Source organism: Pelodiscus sinensis, chromosome 1 (genome assembly GCF_049634645.1).
Source record: "Pelodiscus sinensis isolate JC-2024 chromosome 1, ASM4963464v1, whole genome shotgun sequence".
Taxonomy (NCBI): domain Eukaryota; kingdom Metazoa; phylum Chordata; order Testudines; family Trionychidae; genus Pelodiscus; species Pelodiscus sinensis.
Genome location: NC_134711.1, coordinates 208,047,130 through 208,064,977, shown reverse-complemented (window position 1 = coordinate 208,064,977; position 17,848 = coordinate 208,047,130). Strand labels below are relative to the sequence as shown.

Below are 17,848 nucleotides of genomic sequence, written 5' to 3'. Positions count from 1 at the left end.
TGAGAAGCTTGAGACAATTTCTGGTTGTGTTTGTAGGAAATTGCCATAGGCTATGGATGATCTTGGACGTGGTCTGAAAATGTTATAGCAGGAGATACACTTTTGCCCATGGGGAGTGTAGGGCTGCTCCTCTTAACTCTATCCTCTGAACTGGGGAAAAGTCTATTTGGACTTGTTCAGCAGGAGGCCTAGCTCACTGAATGCGAGACTGATGAGTGTCCAACGAGTTTGTACTAGTCTCTGGAGCAGTCTTTTACAAGCCAATACTCCCAATAGGGAAACACATGAATGTGATGCCTATGTAGGAAGGCTGTCACCACAGCTATGTACTTTGTGAAGAACTGAGTTGCTTGAGGCCAAATGGGAGAACTGTGAACTGATAATGACAACTGCCTACCATAAATCTTAGGTACTTCCTGAGAGTCTGGCAAATTACAGTGTGGAAGTACACATCCCTCAAGCTAAAGGTGGCATACTAATTGTTTGGATCAAGAGAGGGGATAATAGATTTCAGGAAAACCATACAAAACTTGCACTTCTTTATAAACCTGTTGAGCTCAAGCAGGTCCATTATGGGCCAAAGTCCACCACTAGCTTTTGGGTTTAGGAAGTAGCAGGAGTAAAACCCCTGTTCCTTTAGTTCCAGAGGAAACTTCTCTAGTGCTCTTAGAGACAAGAGCGTGTGCATCTCCTGAAGTAGAAGCTGCTTGTTAGAAGGGTCCCTGAATATGGATGGGGAGGGTAGGCAGAAAGGGAGGAGGAAGGAAAATTAATTATAATATCCCATTCTTATGGTATGCAGCATCCAAGGATCTGTGGCAATACAGGTCCACACATGGTAATAACAGGATAACTGTAATGAAAAATAAAATGGGGAGGGACCCATCATCGCAACTGGTATGGTGCTCCTGACCACACCTTCCAAACTGCTGCTTATTACTAAAGACAGGTTTCGGTTGGCTAGAAACCCTGACCCGGGCTAATGCCTATGGCCATTCCTGTGTCGCCTCCTAGACCCATCCTGTCTATTTTGGGGTGGATATGATCAATACTGAGGATGGGGTGTAAAATGCCTCCTCTAAGTGGAGGGCATATGCAACCTAAGTGTCATTTAGGAGTCCTTTAGGCTATGAAGCCTTTTGCCCATCTTTTCAGAAAACAGGGTATCGCCTTCAAGCGAATAGTCTGCTGTACTTCAAAGGGCAACCAAAATCTTAAGCCATGTCTTGACTATCCCTGGGGCCATTATCCTCATGGGTGGCATGTGAAACATCCAAAACTACTTGCAATGAAGCCCTGGACACTAGCCTATCCTCCCTCTACCAGAGCAGAGAACTCAACTCTGGAGTCTTGAAGGACCAACCCCATACATTTTGATAAAGAGCTACATGTATTAAACCCGTATCTGCTATAGGCCCCCAGTGGAATAGACCTTGTTCCCATATAAGTCCAGGTGTTTGGTGTCTATTTTGGGTGATGGACCTCGAAACCCCTTTCTCTCCTGGTAGTTCGCTGTGTCGACTATCAATCAGTGGGAATGCAGAAGGCTATATAAATATTCAAACCCTTGCAATGGCACAAAGTACTGCCTTCCATTTCTTTTGGCCATTGGTGGTACGGAGAATGCTGTTTGCCACAATGCCTTAGTTTTGTCTACTCTGATCAATGAGCATGCTATCTATCCCAGTGCTGAGGAAGATAAAATGTTCACAATTGGATCTGTATTCTCTACAGCTTCTTCTGCTGTACATCGAGACCCTGTGCCACTCTCCTTTGGAACTACTGAAGGGCCTTATTATCCTCCAGGAATGGAGCCAGTCAGTGTTTCATTGGGGGAAGAGGAGCAAGAGATGGAAACCAGCAGGACAGATTCTGTGAACAGCATTGGTGTCTTTGATGACAAAGCAGCTGGTGCCAGTGGACACAGTGCCTGAACTGGTGCAGAGAGTGTACACAGAGCAGATAACGGCATAGGTACCAATGCCCAATCAATGCTGGAGTGGGAGTCAGCACTGAAGTTGGAGGTAGGACCGGTGTCAGTGTTTGGCAACTGTGCTATTTCATGAGGCGCTAGGGTCAAAGCCAATGGCGGTGCCAAGGCTCAAATTGGCACGTGAGCAGAGGGTGCTGTTGGTGGCACAAAGGTAGCTGATGCCACTGATACTGTCCCCGAGTGTTACCCTTGACTTCTGCTCTGTTTCTGATGAAAAGCCAAGGGGGTTCAAAAGGGCCATTGTGATGGTGCCTGCCACTGTGGCTGTTCCATATCTGATGGTGATACACAGCTCCTGCTTCGACTTGATCTTCCTGATTCCAACTCAGAGGTGTTTGTACAGGATGGCCATCTTTGAGTAGAACTTCTTGGCACAGACTCCAGATGGAAAGTCAGTCTGCAGCACCAGGGAGCACAGTGCTGGGGAAAGAGCGCCGGGACATCATAGCTGGCTTGCCCCTAGAAGGTGCCAGTGGTGGGGCAGGTGCCAGCTATGAGAAGCGAGCCGTAGAATGAAGGAGATCCTAGGCAGCCTGAAACACTTCAGGAGTATAGAGCAAACAAACAAACTAGCCGCTTGAACCAGAGAACAAGATAGAAGCAGTGTCGGGGACTTTTCAGCAGTGCTCAGAGGCAGAGCAGAAAGCTGGTGGCCCAATTTGGGTTACACCTTTGGCCTATCTTTTGCAAGGGACCTCCCTCTTTCTTACCTCTTCTTCTTTGGCTGTACTGCCAGCAATTGGGGCCAGTACCTGTGGTGAGAGCATCTCAAAAAGTCTATAAGGCAACCCACCTGGCATCCCTGCCCATGCACTGATGACACTGGTGTGCTTCAGACAGATGATGCGTCAGTCAGTGCCGAGTCTGTAGCACGTGGTGTAATTGAGGTCAAAGAGCAACCTCCATTAAAAGGACCTTTGAATGCGGATCCCGGTCTTTTAATGTAAGGGGCTTGAAGGTCTTACAGATGGGTGGTGATCATTCTAATTGGTTTGATACTAATAAGGAGAACCAGGAACTAACTGATATTAAATGCAGATGATGTAAAGTATAGCATAGCAACTTCTCATCACAGCAGAACAAACATGGAATTATACAAAGAGTCCTTATAAACAACTGGTGGAAAGACAAAGTAAAGAAAATACAGGCCTATGATGACTCCAACAACAGTCATGAGTTCTTCAATGCTATTGGAGTAATTTATGGACTGTCAAAACAGGGTTTCACTCCCCTATGATCAGCAAATGGGACATCACTTGATAAGACCAAACATGGCATCAATTGCCAGTGGCAGAAATAGTTCAGCTACCTGTTCAACCATTATGCAATTATCAACAGCATTTTCAACATGATCACCAGTCAACCTGCCCATGTCGAAATGGATTGTGAACTCTCCATCTGCAAGGTCCAGGCAGCCACAAAAAAGATGAAAGACAACAAGGCCACAACTAACACGGCTACATCTCTATTACTATTCAACAAGGCCATAGGAACTGACAGAATCCCCGCCAAGATATTCAAACAGGGAAGTCCATCCTTGCTGCAGTGCCTATACACCCTCATTCTGATGATCTGGAGAGAAGAAACCGTATCCAGCAAGCTCAGAAATGCCATCACAGTGACCACCTTTAAGAAGGGCGACAGGAAACTACTAAGGGATCTCCTTACTTTCAACTGCAGGTAAAATTCTAAAGTCCTTCTGAACATCTCCTTCCACCAGCTGAAGAAGTCTTTTCTCAGTTACAATGTGGCTTCTGACCAGGGTGAGGAATGACCAATATGATCTTTTCTGCCTGCCTACTACAGGAGAAGGGTCGGGAACACCATCAGCCTCTGTATATGGCATTCATCGATTTGACTAAAGCATTGGACTGTCAACCAAAAGGCCCTCTGGAAGACCCTGAGACACTTTGGCAGTACACCAAAATTCGTCATTATGTCTTAAATAATAACATGCAGACCGTGATACTCTATTAAGGATGTTAAATACCTATTAATTTACTACTCGATAGGCACTTGTACATTTCAACGGAGGAATGCAGAACTCCATGTGAAGCCCGGGGACAGTGGAGATCCATGGCATGCCAGCTTTGAAATGTACAAGAGTCCCCAGTGGGGGCTCTTGTGCATTTCAAAGCAGAAGTGCCCACCTAGAGCCTGGGGTCAGCGGGAGACTTAGATTCCTCAGCTGACCCCAGGCTCCATGCAGCACTTGGATATGCCACGCAGAGCTGGGGCCAGCTCGGGACTCCCCAGCAGATCCAGGGCTCCGTGTGGCATTTCCGCGGCATCCAGCTGACTCCAGGTTCTGTGGAAATGCCACATGGAGCCTGGGGACAGCTGCTGCTTTGAAGTACTCCCTCTTCACCCACCCCCTTTTCTACCTCTGTCTGATAGAGGCAGCAAAGGGGGGGAGGGGAAGTGACTAGTAGACTTGACTATCTGATAAGCAGCTGATAAGCATAAAGTCAACTAGTCTTTAACATCCTTATCATGTTATCTGTCCAGTAATGCTGACACTGACAATGAGTGTGACATCAAGACACAGACCAAAATCGACATCTATAATGCTGTTGTTATTCCAACATTGCTATATGGAGCTGGAGCCTGGACTCCTTATACATGTCATACTAAATATCTGGAGAAATTCCACCAAAGGTACCTGAGAATATTGGGCATCACGTGGCAGAACAGACAGGCCAACATTAGTGTCCTTGCAGAGGCTGATTCTTGCAGCATTCAGGCAAATGCCCACAGGCAGCTACGATTGTCTGGTCATGTGGTCAAGATACCTGACATGTTTGCCAAACGGATTTTCTATGCTAAGCTGAGGACTGGGACAAGGTCTCGTGGCAGGCAGGGGAAATAACATTGGTGCCGACACCTGAGAGAGGCAAATGGAGGATCAGGTAAACTGGAGGCCCACCATCAAGAATGGTGCCCGACACTTGGAGATCAAGCGTTGTCTCCATGAAGAAGATCAGAAAGCCTGCCACAGGTGTCTGTGCCGATGGAGAGAGAGACCTCATGTACAGCCACTGACAGAGTTTTCCTTGCCAGAACTGAACTAATTTAACATCTTCACACTCATCAGTTATAGGCATCCAAGGGGAAATCTTATTCAATTTGAGGGATCTGAGAGAGATCCTTCTGATGTTCTTCTTTTAAAACACTTTAAACAGGAAGTGTGAGGGTCACTTTTAGGTATATGCTTGCCACAAGATCCATAGGCTTGCATGCCCATGCATGCGCTGATGTCAAAGCACACAGGAGGGAGAAAACCTCCCACTTAACCAGGAGTGGGCAAAATCAGGCCCAGGGGTCAGATCTGGCCTGTCAACATCTCTCTCCAGCATATCCAGCCAATTAGCAGACTGTGTATACTTATAGCTGACAACATGTGCTTAGCTGCCCCTTCTCCACACCTTGCTCCATCCTACAATGAGCTGCTTCCAGGATTGACCTGCGAACTGTGTGGCGGGGAGGGGAGAATGGATTTCCTCTCTCTCACGCTCACTCTTCCTCCCATACCCCATCTCTGCAGACTGGGAGAGGGAGAAAACAGAGCAAGACAATTTTCCCAGTCTTAAACAGCGCATGACTTCTCTCAGAAACTTACCCAGCAACAGCCAGAATGCATTCTTGTCATTATCATACACACCCAGTCTGTGTACACTTACACAGAGTCAGTCACACACTGCCACACACACTCCCGGCCATCTTGTTTTTCTGCTCCAGCCACAAGACCGCTCCCCTGCGGAATCAAGTAAGTGGAGGGGTGGGGGAGGTGGAGCTAGGCGGGGGATCCGGGCCCGGTTGCTGAGTGTGTTGTAGGTTTGCCAGGTGTTTGGTATTTTCACCTCCCGGCAGGGGAAAAAAAAATAAAAAAATACCGGACATTTTAGGTGTCCGGTATTTTCTGAATTTTTTTTTTTTACCGGACAGGAGGCAAAAATACCAGACTATCTGGGTCAATACCAGACACCTGCCAACCCTAGAAGCAGGTTATGCTGGACTGAAGATTTTGCCAGGCCAAGGAGGGTGCTGCGTAGTGTAGGCATGAGCGGGATTGAGTTAGAGAGATTACCTAGCGTCCTGCTCCAGGGGTCACGTGTGGCTCCATGCTCCCCACCACTCCCAGGCATGAGCCCCCACTGCTATGGAAGTGGTGGGGAAAAGCTGCAGGGGAAGCACATTGCTGCATTACGTTACCCTAATTAGGGAGAAGGGGCAGCACCAGCACACAGAGTCACTTACTCCTCTGTATCATGGGTGTTCCTGGATTAGGGACACTCGGACTACAGAGGTTCAAGCGTATTATTTATTTCAAATTTTATCAAACTACATTATAATTAAATTTGTACTAAAAGTTTTAGAAAATGTCCTGTCTAATGTACACAGATTCACGTCAACTTATTTGTTGTCATCCTGTCAGTTTTCTTTCCATGACAGCTTTGTTTTCATAAAAATTCTACAAACATGATGCTTTCATTCATTCATTAGTCCTTTTGTGTTTACAATACAAGGACAGTACTTTGTCATATTTCATGGTTTAGAATTAAGTTAAATGTGTACTTAAAAGCTCTGTGTCGAACTAAATTTTTAACAGTATATTTACATTTGTTTGCAAAAGATGAAGGTTTGGTACACACATACACATCAATTTCTGTACATTAAATTACTTCAATGATCACTTACCTTTGAGCGTAGCTTTTTTTAATACCTTCATTGCATAAAGCTGTCTAGCATCTGATCCTGAGATTTTTTTGACAAGAAATACCTGTATTCAATATATTTTAAAAAGTTCTTAAATTAGATAAATATAAATCAGATAAGTAAGCTGACCCCCCCCCCCCCCCAGCAGACCAGGCTTTTGTTTTGGACCCTGGAGCAGAGCAGCTGGGGCGCTGCCGATTGGTCCTGCAGCGCCGCTCTGGGCACTACTGGACCAACCCAGCAGCACCCCAGCTGCTCTGCCCCAGGTCCTGATTCAGCCGCTGCTGGTCAGTTTCAGCAGTGGCTGAATCAGGACGCCTGGGGCAGAGCAGCTGGGATGCTGCTGGGTTGGTCCAGTAGCGCCGAGGAGCAGGAGCAACCCAGCAGCATCCCAGCTGCTCTGCCCCAGGCGTCCCCAAGTCAGCCGCTGCTGAAACTGACCAGCGCTGACTACAGGAAGCCCGAGGCAGAGTTGCTCTGCCCCAGGCTTCCTGGAATCAGCGCTGATCAGTTTCAGCAGCAGCTGATTTGGGGAAGCTTGGGGTTCTTAAGTTGAATCTGTATGTAAGTCAGAACTGGCGGTCAGTTTCAGCAGCGGCTGAATCTGGACGCCAGTTCCGACTTACATACAGATTCAACTTAAGAACAAACCTACAGTCCCTATCTTGTACGTAACCCGGGGACTGCCTGTACTTGAGGACAATTTTACATTTGTACTTTTATTCAAGTAGTTTTCCAGAAATTGCAGTACTTTTACTCAAGTAATTTTTTGGGTACTTTTTCCCACCACTAGTGTTAAGTAGGGATGTAAGCGACTAGTTGAGTCACTACTCAACTACTTACTTCCCCCTTCTCTTGGGGGCAGGGGGAAAAGAGCAGGAATTGGTTGGTGCTGGAGGGAAATGGCTTAAAAGCCCCAGCACCATCTCCACAGGGCTGGAGGGGGAGAGAAGGGCAGGGGAGGCAGAGGTGCAGTGGTCTGGGATCCAGTGAGAGCCGGAACTGCTCAGTCCCGGCTTGTGCTGGGTCCCGGACCTACCCAGACTGTGCCTCTACCTTTTGAATGTAGTAAGAGCCAGGGGGTTCTTACTACATTTAAATGGCAGAGCCATGGTGATCTGTGACTTGGCGCAAGCTGGGACTGCTTAGTCCTGGCTCATGTCACGTCTCGGACCTACCCCCGCTGCGGCTCTGCAGTTTAAATATAGTAGGAGCTGGATGCCTGTGCGCCTGGCTCCTATTACATTTAAGTTGCAGAGGGGGTAGCTCCTGGACTCTGACTCCCCTTAACTACACAATTAGTCAATTACCTGCTTCTTAGCATCCTTAGTCTGAAGTTGCTCTAATAAGCATTTAAAAAGCAATTAAATGAAACAGCAAATTAAACATTCTGCCCATTCTCTTCAGTTACAGAAAAGTTTTTGAAGTATTTCTCTTCAAGCAGTTTCACATTTTATAGGAATTAATAGGAAGGTGACAAAAAACCCAGGGTATGTCTACACTTGCGCCCTACTTTGAAGTAAGGAGGCAAATGAAGCATACTGAAGTTGCAAATCAAGCACGAGATTTAAATATCCCGCGCTTGATTAGCATTTTCACGGACGGTCGCTATTTTAAAATGCCGGTTGCTCGATGTAACTTGTGGCGTGTAGATGCGGTAGTCCGATTTAAATCCTTTCCCTCAAATTAAGTGGTACTCCTCATGCAATGAGGATATTTAAATCCCGCGCTTGATTTGCAACTTCGGTATGCTTCATTTGCCTCCCTACTTCAAAGTAGGGAGCAAGTGTAGACGTACCCCCAGTTATAAGCAAGCTGCAGATATTACATATAGTTGGGATGAGTAGAAGAGTTAATTTAGAAAGGAAACAAATATAACGACTGCAAGTCTAACAACTGTTCATAAGTAATTAAAGGAAATATATTAATTATTCTAAAAGTTTTTTTTTTAAATATTCCAGAAAATTACAAAGCTGTTTGTGCCCAACTACCTTGCTATAGTATACTATGATCAAACATCACATGTATTAGTAAAGTAATACCAGACTCAATCAAAGCATGTTTCATTTTCTTTTGCAATATAACTGGATTTCTTTAGAGGGATTATGTTTTTAATATCTCTAAACAAGGCAGATATGGAAGGGTGATGTATTGATTTCCAATGAAGACAAATTCTATGTTTAGTAAGAGCCAAATACAAACCATTTTATATTGGTGTTTTGGTTCACTAGTGAAGGGGATTTTGAGCCATAATTTAGTATTTGCTATTAACCACTCAGGGTAAATCTGACAACAGAGGATGATCACACATGTTTGTGCTAGTGACTGGATAGAGTTATGACACATTGGGCAGTTAGATGTAATGCAACTGTTATGTGAATCAAGTTTTACTGTTTGGTACAGTAAACTATATTTAATATTTTTGGGCCCAGATCTCATGTACACTAAAATGCCAGTGGATACCAGAGAAATACAAACATATTCTGGTGTTAATGAGAATCAGGCCCTTGGAGTTACTGTGGCTTCAAAATTATGAGTTATTAATATTTAAGAACTGCCCAGGCATCAAGGCCTTTTAGAAGTGATGAATACAGGTTGAACCTCTGTAAACTGGGACTCTTTCTGTTCCAGGACCAGAGAGTTCCAGTGGAGGGCAGGCGGGTAGGCCCCTGCAGCTGGGCTGCCTGGCACACGGTAGTGGAACAAGAGCCCGGCGCACTGGGAGCCTGGCTTAGCAGGGAGATGTGGGGGACAGGTAGGGCAGCCACTCCAGGGACAGGTGGTGGAGGTAAGGAGACAGCTGGGAGGCTTGGTAGCAGGAGCCAGACATAATCTCCCCTGGACCAGCAAAATTCCTCATCCAGGACCAGTTAGGTCCTGAGTGTGTTGGACCAGGAAGGTCCCTACCTGTAAAACTATGTCATCTATGAGATCTCAAATATAATTGCTAATGGTTCGAAGATTGCTTTCTTTATCCTGGATTACTCATCTTTACCTAAATTCAGAGGTTTTCATATAATGACTTGGCTAGTATTTCTTGATAAAAAAAACAGGGTACAGACAGGTAATAACTTTAGGATTTGTACCTTATTAAACATTTAGATGAATGTCAATGCTATTGTCAAAAACATTTCTATTTATCCAAATAATTGTTTTTCTGTGCTATTTCTTAAATAAATACAAGGCAGATTAAAAACACACTCAACCAAAAATAAACTTAGCAGATACTGTGCCTTACTTGACTAAATTAGGCATAGACAGGTTGTCCTCATCTCTCTTCAATTATGATTTTTAGCTAAGACTGGTTCAGAATTCAAGTATAACAGGAGGTTAAAACATCTTTAGGTTTATGATCAGTACTTAATCTGGATTCTAATATTAAGAGGAAACCAGAAAGTACTGTTGGCTCATATGATATATTTCAAGCTTCCTCACTTGATTGTGAGCCTTGCACATATCCAGAACCCAGTTAAAGTTTTAAATATTCCTGTGAGTGCAAAAGTGACTAATTATCTGCAAGCAAAGAGATCTTTCTTGTGATAGTACCTGTTTTAATACTCAAAGTATTAAGGTTATCATTTAAGATGAGTGCAAATGAGTCTATCAAAATCTCCAAATATACTGAAGATGAGGAACAGCCCTGCCTTGTCCAATTTTGATAGATATTGTATGATAGAAACAACCCTGTGAGGTTACCAAATATCACTTATTTATTCAGTGACTACAGAACCAAAACTCATTTTCTGTAGCCCATGAACAAAACTAGAGCCATCCTACATTGTGAAATACTTTTTCCTTACTGATGGCCATTCTGCCTACCACATTCTTTTCCCCCCCAGATATGACAGTGGGTTAAAGATATGAGGGGTCAATCAATCCAGGAAGCATACACTTGTCCATATTAATACTAAATATCTTTAGAAAACTTTCATACCGGAGTCGCATGAAGAGAGAATTGGAATCTTTCTATGGTTTACAGAACAGCTAAATTTGGAACAGATTTACTGGTTTCAAAAGAACATAAAAACATAAGAATGGCCATACTGGGTCAGACCAAAGGTCCATCTAGCCCAGCAGCCTGTCTGCCGACAGTGGCCAGCGCCAAGTGCCCCGGAGGGGGTGGACCAAAGACAATGATCAAGCGATTTGTCTCGTGCCATCCATCTCCAGCATCTGACAAACAGAGGGCAGGGACACCATTCCTACCCCCTGGCTAATAGCCTTTTATGGACCTAACCTCCATGAATTTATCTAGCTTCTCTTTAAACTCTGTTACAGTTCTACCCTTCACAGACTCCTCTGGCAAGGAGTCCCACAGGTTGACTATGCCCTGCGTGAAGAACTGCCAGAACTTGAGTGCTTCGTTAATAAAGCTCAATTTAGGAAATAATCTAAGACTACAGCTTGAATGTAAGATATTTTTAATATGTCATCCTTATGACTTTCCAATATCAGGGCTATTGATAACCCTTCTACAAAAATATATACAACTAACTTACCTTTCCAAAAGAACCTTGCCCTAGAACTTTAAGAAGTTCAAACTGTGATGAGTCTGCTTTCTCATGTCCTTCCTTTACATGATGTGTTATTGCAATCTCTTTGATATTGCCTTCTTCCTGGCAAGGAAAATATAAAAAATAACTGCAGGTTAATGTCATGCCTTCCAAAATATTTTGTAAACATCACAAATCTATTCACAAATATCAGCAATAGTGAAACTGATGAAGACACACAATTATCAGTCTAGAATTGAATCCTAATTATATAATAGGCAATTCTAAGTTTCTACATATGGAGAGTGCAGAAATAACACAAATCAGTTGAATGAATAGAATGTGTCACCTGTAAAATCAAAGGATGTGCAAATTTTCTCCCAAAGTAAAAGCTCATTCCAGAGCTCCCACCCATACTTCAAACCCCTCGACCCAAGCCCAGAACTCGCACCTCCTCCCCAACCACCTGCCCCATCCTGGTGAAAGTGAGAAGGGGAGAGAGTGAGAGATGGAAGGAGGAGATGGAGTGAATAGTGATGTGGCATCAGAGAAAGGGCAGAACAGTGGACAGGGCAAGGATGTTTTGGTTGTGTGAGATTAGACATTAATATAGGTCATTACTGGTCACTTTTCAATGCACTGATCTCTCACTATATATAAAAAAAAAAACTTTTCCTGTGGGATAACAGAGTGACATCATCTCATCACTCTGAGTCCCACCTGACTCCTCCCTCCTTCTCCCCACCTCTTTTCCCAGTGCTCTGCTCCAGTGCCAAGGCCTCCCTCCTCCCACTTTCCCAGTGACTGGGGGAGAACACGGAAACTGGCAAAGCCACAGAGTAGACCCCACCTCCCTGGCAACCGGGGCGGGGGAGGGAGAGCACAGGCCCAGTGAAATCCCCTCTCCAGCAGCTGGGGAGAGCTGGGCATGACCTCACCCCAGCCCTGGTTTCCAAGCTCTGAGGAAGAGGAGGGAGAGAGAAGGGATGGGGGGAGATAAGGCATAAGGGGGCAAGAGTTGGGGGGGAAGGGGTCTTGGGGAAGAGCAGTGGAAGCCTTAGACCATCCCTGGTGGCAGTGGGGAGCCTCGGCCCTGGCAGCTGGAGGGAGAGAGCTGGGCCTGCTGTGGCCCAGCCTGGCCCAATGCCCCAGTGGCCAGTGGAAGAGGTAGAAAGCCAGGACTGGTCTGGCCTCAGAGGGAACTGGCAGCTGGGGCAGGCCAGGGATGTCACGTCTCAGCCTGGCTCTCCCTGGCCACTGGGGGGGAGAGCTGGGGCTGCCTACCTCCAAATGAGGTGGGTTGGCAAGTGCAGCAAGCAGAAGGCACAGCCCCCTAGTAATCTTCATATCTGAGAACGTTTCAGTTAGTCAGTCTGCCCATCTGTCCAAGAACTCCTCCCAAATGGTAAGAGTTAGGACCACCAAATTTGATATATAGCTTCCGCTTATAATTTAAAACTAAAGCAAGGTAAGGGTTTGGTTGTGCCAGGAAAATGTGATATGTCTGGAATGGGACTACTTTTCATAAAATCATACAGAAAAAAGACAATCACTATGCAGGTGAAAGGGACTGACAGGGGGTCACACTCCTTCCCCTCATCTGGGACTGCCCCAGCACCAAGCCTCCCACCATCCTGGGGCCCTTTAGGGCAGGCAGAGAGGGATGAAGCTCCCCATCCACAGTGGCCATGAAGTGGTGCTTCTCACTGTGCCCCAAGCTGCTGCAGAGAGAGAGAGAGAGAGAGAGAGAGAGAGACCTGGGGTAGTCCTCTCTCCCCCTAGGCCAGCCTGTATACTGAACTGCTCATTCCCAACCCCAAACCATGTACATTTTCTGTTTTTCCCCCCAAAACAAAAACTGGATTTAAGAACCCAAGCAATGCTGAATAAATCTTCTAGTAGTACTTTATGAATGCATTTTTTTTTTCAAAATATGCAGCTTTGGTTACGATTTGATGGCACAGCTCTATTTTAGCTATAGTTTTGTAGCCTCCTCTTTCAATCACCACTACAGTAGAAACTTCAGGAAAAAACTTCCATTAAGATTTTAATCACCACAATGTTGATGTAACTGTTTATATCCCCCATATGGGATAGTGGTTAAATCCCCAACACATTCATGCAAGGTAAGGAAATGTGGACTATCTCATCATTTTTGCCCAGCCCAAGTTTTTCCAATGGGGCCCAATCTTATAGTCTGTTTTCAGACAAAATAGCTGACACTGCAGGATTGGGGTCAACATGATTAAAAATGTTAATGCCAAAAATAGGTTTGGTGCTAGTACAGAGGAGAAAAGCATCTTCCTGTCAAGGTAATTACCCTTAATATTTTAAGGCACCTGGTAGAGGTTTTGCTAGTTCTTGTCGCTCTCCTCTGAGTAAAAGTTACCTATTTATTGTTCCCTTCTTGTCTCTATGGCTGTGTCTACATTGGCACCCCTTTCCGGAAAAGGGATGCTAATGAGACCAGTCGGAATCTTGCAGAAAATAAGCCCTACTTTCAAGTAGGAATAAGGGATCTTCCGGAAAAGGGCTTATTTTCCGCAAGATCCTGTCTAGACTGGCGCTTTTCTCTGGCAAAACCCCGAGCCGGAAAAAAGCGGTAGCCATGTTCATGCAAATGCCACGGGGGATATTTAAATCCCCCGTGGCATTTGCAATTCCGAAGTGTCTCATTAGCATCCCTTTTACGGAAAAGGGTGCCAATGTAGACACAGCCTATATGTATATTGTCCTCCTCCTTTTGGATTTTTGTGCCTTTAAGTTCTCTCTCATTTTATCATCTTCTCTCTTTTTTTTTTTTATAGCTCCCAGTGCCTATTTTGTTCCCTAACCCCGCCGCCTCTATCAGCAAGAGGCAGTAAGGAAAGGGGAGAGGAGAGGGTACTACAAAGCGGTAATGCCGCATAGATCGTGGGGCTAGACCCTGGGCTCCACGTGACGCTGCTTTGAAATGCGCATGCAGCCTAGGGCCAGCTGGGGAGTCCTTAGGCTGCACAAGGCATTTCAAAGTGGCAGTGCTGCATGGGGGGGGGTCGTCTATGTGATCAGATGTTACAATAAATTCATGCTGTCAATATGCAAATGTCACCAAACGTGAGAAACAGTCAAACTGGTTTTTCTGCCTCCCATTGTCAATATTTCATGGCCACATTGCTAGCACCCTATGGACAAATAGAGCAAAGTAATTTGTGTAAGCATCCTGCAGTGCAGTGTTGTGGGAAGGCAGAGATGATCCCCGTGCTTCTTGGGATTCTCTCATAGCTCTGTGTGCTCTTAGTGCTAAAGAATATCAAAAGCAGCACAGCAGTCTCTCCAGCCCTCTCCTTGCAGCAGCAGTCTGCCTGTCACTATGTTCCTCAGAGGGCAGAACAGGAGCATTCCAATTATTTGTTCCCCAAACAGAGCAGCTCACTCCGCTGTAAAAGATTTCCCAGAGCTTTGAACTATAGCTGTGTTGCACAGTTTAAAATACATCATTGGTGCTTAAACAAGAATAATGGTATAGAAACAAAAAGCTAACAAAGAATGAAACACCTAGTATACTGGACTTTAATTTACTCAAGAGGAGGAATACTTTAATTTTATTATTTATTGACTCACAAGGATGAAGTGATTGGCTTTTAAAAACATGATTAACCATACAAAATTCACCAAAAGATGACATTCATTTTATTTTTTGAGGAACTGGTCACAAACTGGGCCAAAAACACACTTGAATGAGGTAGGGCAGTGGTGAGCAACCTGAATGCAGCTGATTGGGGTTGTGTGTGTGGTCCACAAGACATTTTGTTTACCATTGCCTATGCACAGGGTTGCTGCTGATTTTCATCCATGCAGTTTTTCCCTACTGGTATTTCAAAACTGACATGCATGTAAAGCACATGAAATAAAATGTGATTGATTGCACACAGCACTGTGAAAGCCATATGCTCTCTCTGCATCTAATTCAAGTGCTGCTACAGTTCAACTGGCAAACACTGCAAATTCAAGGTACACACGTAGATCTACAAGGTGGTCTTGGGGTTGAGACAATTTTTTGGCTCACTCAGGTGAAGGAGGGCCATGCATGCAGCCACTCACTAGCCTAGGTTACTCCACAGTGTGGTGGGGGAATGCTAGCTGAAAGCTTTTAGGCTGTTGAATAAGATATTTCTCTAACTATACTGCTGTAAATATTCCAAACTTTGTGTACATCTAGCAGTGTTTCTATTCTAATATTAAACTACATGCATTCTGAAATATTTTGTGATTATTCTAGGCCAAATAGATGTGATTTAATATAAGCTATCTGTATTTACATGTGTATACTCTTACTTCGGGGACACCCCTTTGGTAACTAATAAAGAAGGGAACTACCTTCAGACCTTTAGGAGATGTGAACACTTTCTATACAAATCTCAAAGAAACAGGAACCATAAGGTTTGGTATTACTTATACATTATTCATATACGTTATTTGAATTTACAATAAAACGTCAGAAGGCATTTTTTCCTGAGTATCTTGGACAGACTCACAGCTTCTTTCTAATCTTCATTTTTAATTCTAAGATTTCTTCAAACTAGCAGTTTTCATGTACTATTCAAAGTTGTTCATAAGTACACTATGTTCCAAATAATTTACAAAACTCATATTCACTAAAAAACATTGTGTTATTTCAACCTAACTAAAATATCCTATAACCAGTTATAATTATAGTAGTTATGCAGTTACATCATTGAAAGGTTGTGAATTTACAAACCTTCGCATATGAACTCTCCTTAGAACATTTTAAAGTCACGGTGCCTAGAATATAGTCAGCAGGACCAACAGCTACCATTGACACTGGGGCAAGGTGTCTGTGTGTGTGTGAGTGTGAGTGTGTGTGTGAGAGAGAGAGAGACACACACACACACACACACACACACACCAGCCCCATGCCCTCAGAAGGGATGGGCTCTTGGGTGGAAGAGGCAATGCCAGGAGCACTACCTGGGCTGCGGCGCTGGTCTCAGCCCACACACAGAGCTGAGTGAAGTGGTGCTCTAGCAGTGATTCAAAGGGACCCAAGGTGCTGGCCACCATCGCTGCCATGGTAGCCGCAGTAGTGTTGGCCAGGAGTCCCAGGCCCCTTCGAATCGCCAGGCCCCAGGACAACTGACGACGTGTCCCCTCTCTCACCATCTTCTGTCAAAAGGCCTGAATGTAGTTTACAGTAAAGAATTTGTAAGAATGTAAAAATTTTATTTCAATGCATTAACGATCTCCTTACAGTTAATATACAGTAGTTATGTAGCTATCTTCTTAATTTGCACAAATAAAATCAATTAGAAAATTCATTTTCCCATCATCGGAAGGACAGCTCCAACTTGATTTTAAGATAAACAAGCCAGGAATCTATATTATCTGAATCAAATTAAAGCCAGCCAGTTAAATCAGGAACAGTTTGCTCTGGGACATGGAAGTCAAGTCCAGTATACAAAACTCCCCCCGTGCCCCAATTTAGATTTTAAGAAATCTTTGTGACATGTTAAAGAGTGGTTAATTAGTTAACTGTAATTGTTAGAAATCTTAGGCTATGTCTACACTACGAGTTTTCTCGGCAAAAAACATGCTAATGAGGGACTCATTTGCATGAGTCATGATTTCATTTGCATATTTTGTGCCGATTCATTTCTGTGCTTGGGTTTTTGTTCAAAAACAAGCAGTGTGGACGATTTCTTTTCGTGCAAAAGCCCCTTTTTCCAATCTTGTGGGAAAAGAGGTTTTTGTGCAAAAAGAAACGTCCATACTGCTTGTTTTTGTGCAAAAACAGATTGGCAGAAAATATGCAAATGAGTCCCTCATTAGCATGTTTTTTGCAGAGAAAACTCGTAGTGTAGACATAGTCTTAGTGGTTACACAATTACACCCAGCAGGCCCTCCAGTATAACTTTTACTGCAAGCCTGCAGCAAAGCTAGCTCCTCAGGAGTGGGGCTGGCAGCTGGCTGTGCTGCAGACTCTGCAGCATAAACTTTATACTGTAGAATTTATAGCATGGAGCGACAGCCGGCTTCCTGGGAGCGGATCTACCCCAGAAGCCAGCTTTTAAGCTCCTTGGAGCTGGCTGCCACCCCACGCTGCAAGCTCTGATACAGAACCAGCAGCACTAGATGGCAGCCAGATTTCTGGGAGCAGCATGTAACCATTATAGTTACCAATAAGCATATGCTTATTGGTTAACCATTTAAACAGTTACACTATTACATTCCTAGTGACAAAGATACAGATCCATAACAGTCTCTTCCTATTAATTCCTTATAAATAGGAATTATGAAAAATCATTTTATGAACTAATTATGGACTCTTAATGTAACACACTAATGAGCAGTTCTGTTCAAAAATAATTTGGGTTTTTTTAAAAATTTTTGCTCCTGAAAATGTTATGCCTGAATTCATAGTCAGTCTTCTTAAAGGAAGTCAGACACATTCCATAAGAAATCTTTAATAGTTTAGACACTAATCTTGTCATAGGACACACACTTATTCAGCATATACATTTCACATAAGAGTTTTCTTGGAAAGAACAAATAAAATTGTAGGAAATACAGAGTCTTTCGTGCTTTATTACAGGGAAACCCTGGTATAAGTCCTCCCTCCCATCCATTGGTTTGCATATCCTTTGCT

The 17,848-nt window shown here is 44.2% G+C and overlaps 1 protein-coding gene across 2 annotated transcripts in view; it reads right to left on the bottom strand.

Annotated features, from left to right (window-relative positions):
- RPS6KA3 (ribosomal protein S6 kinase A3) overlaps positions 1-17,848 on the bottom strand; it is a 131,639-nt gene that overhangs the window by 81,059 nt on the left and 32,732 nt on the right. For both annotated transcript variants that reach the window (XM_006116147.4, XM_006116148.4), the window contains exons 3-4: positions 11,209-11,325; positions 6,692-6,773 (exon numbers count right to left, since the gene is read on the bottom strand). In XM_006116147.4, the coding sequence (XP_006116209.1) occupies positions 6,692-6,773; positions 11,209-11,325 (199 nt within the window). The remainder of the gene's footprint in view (positions 1-6,691; positions 6,774-11,208; positions 11,326-17,848) is intronic.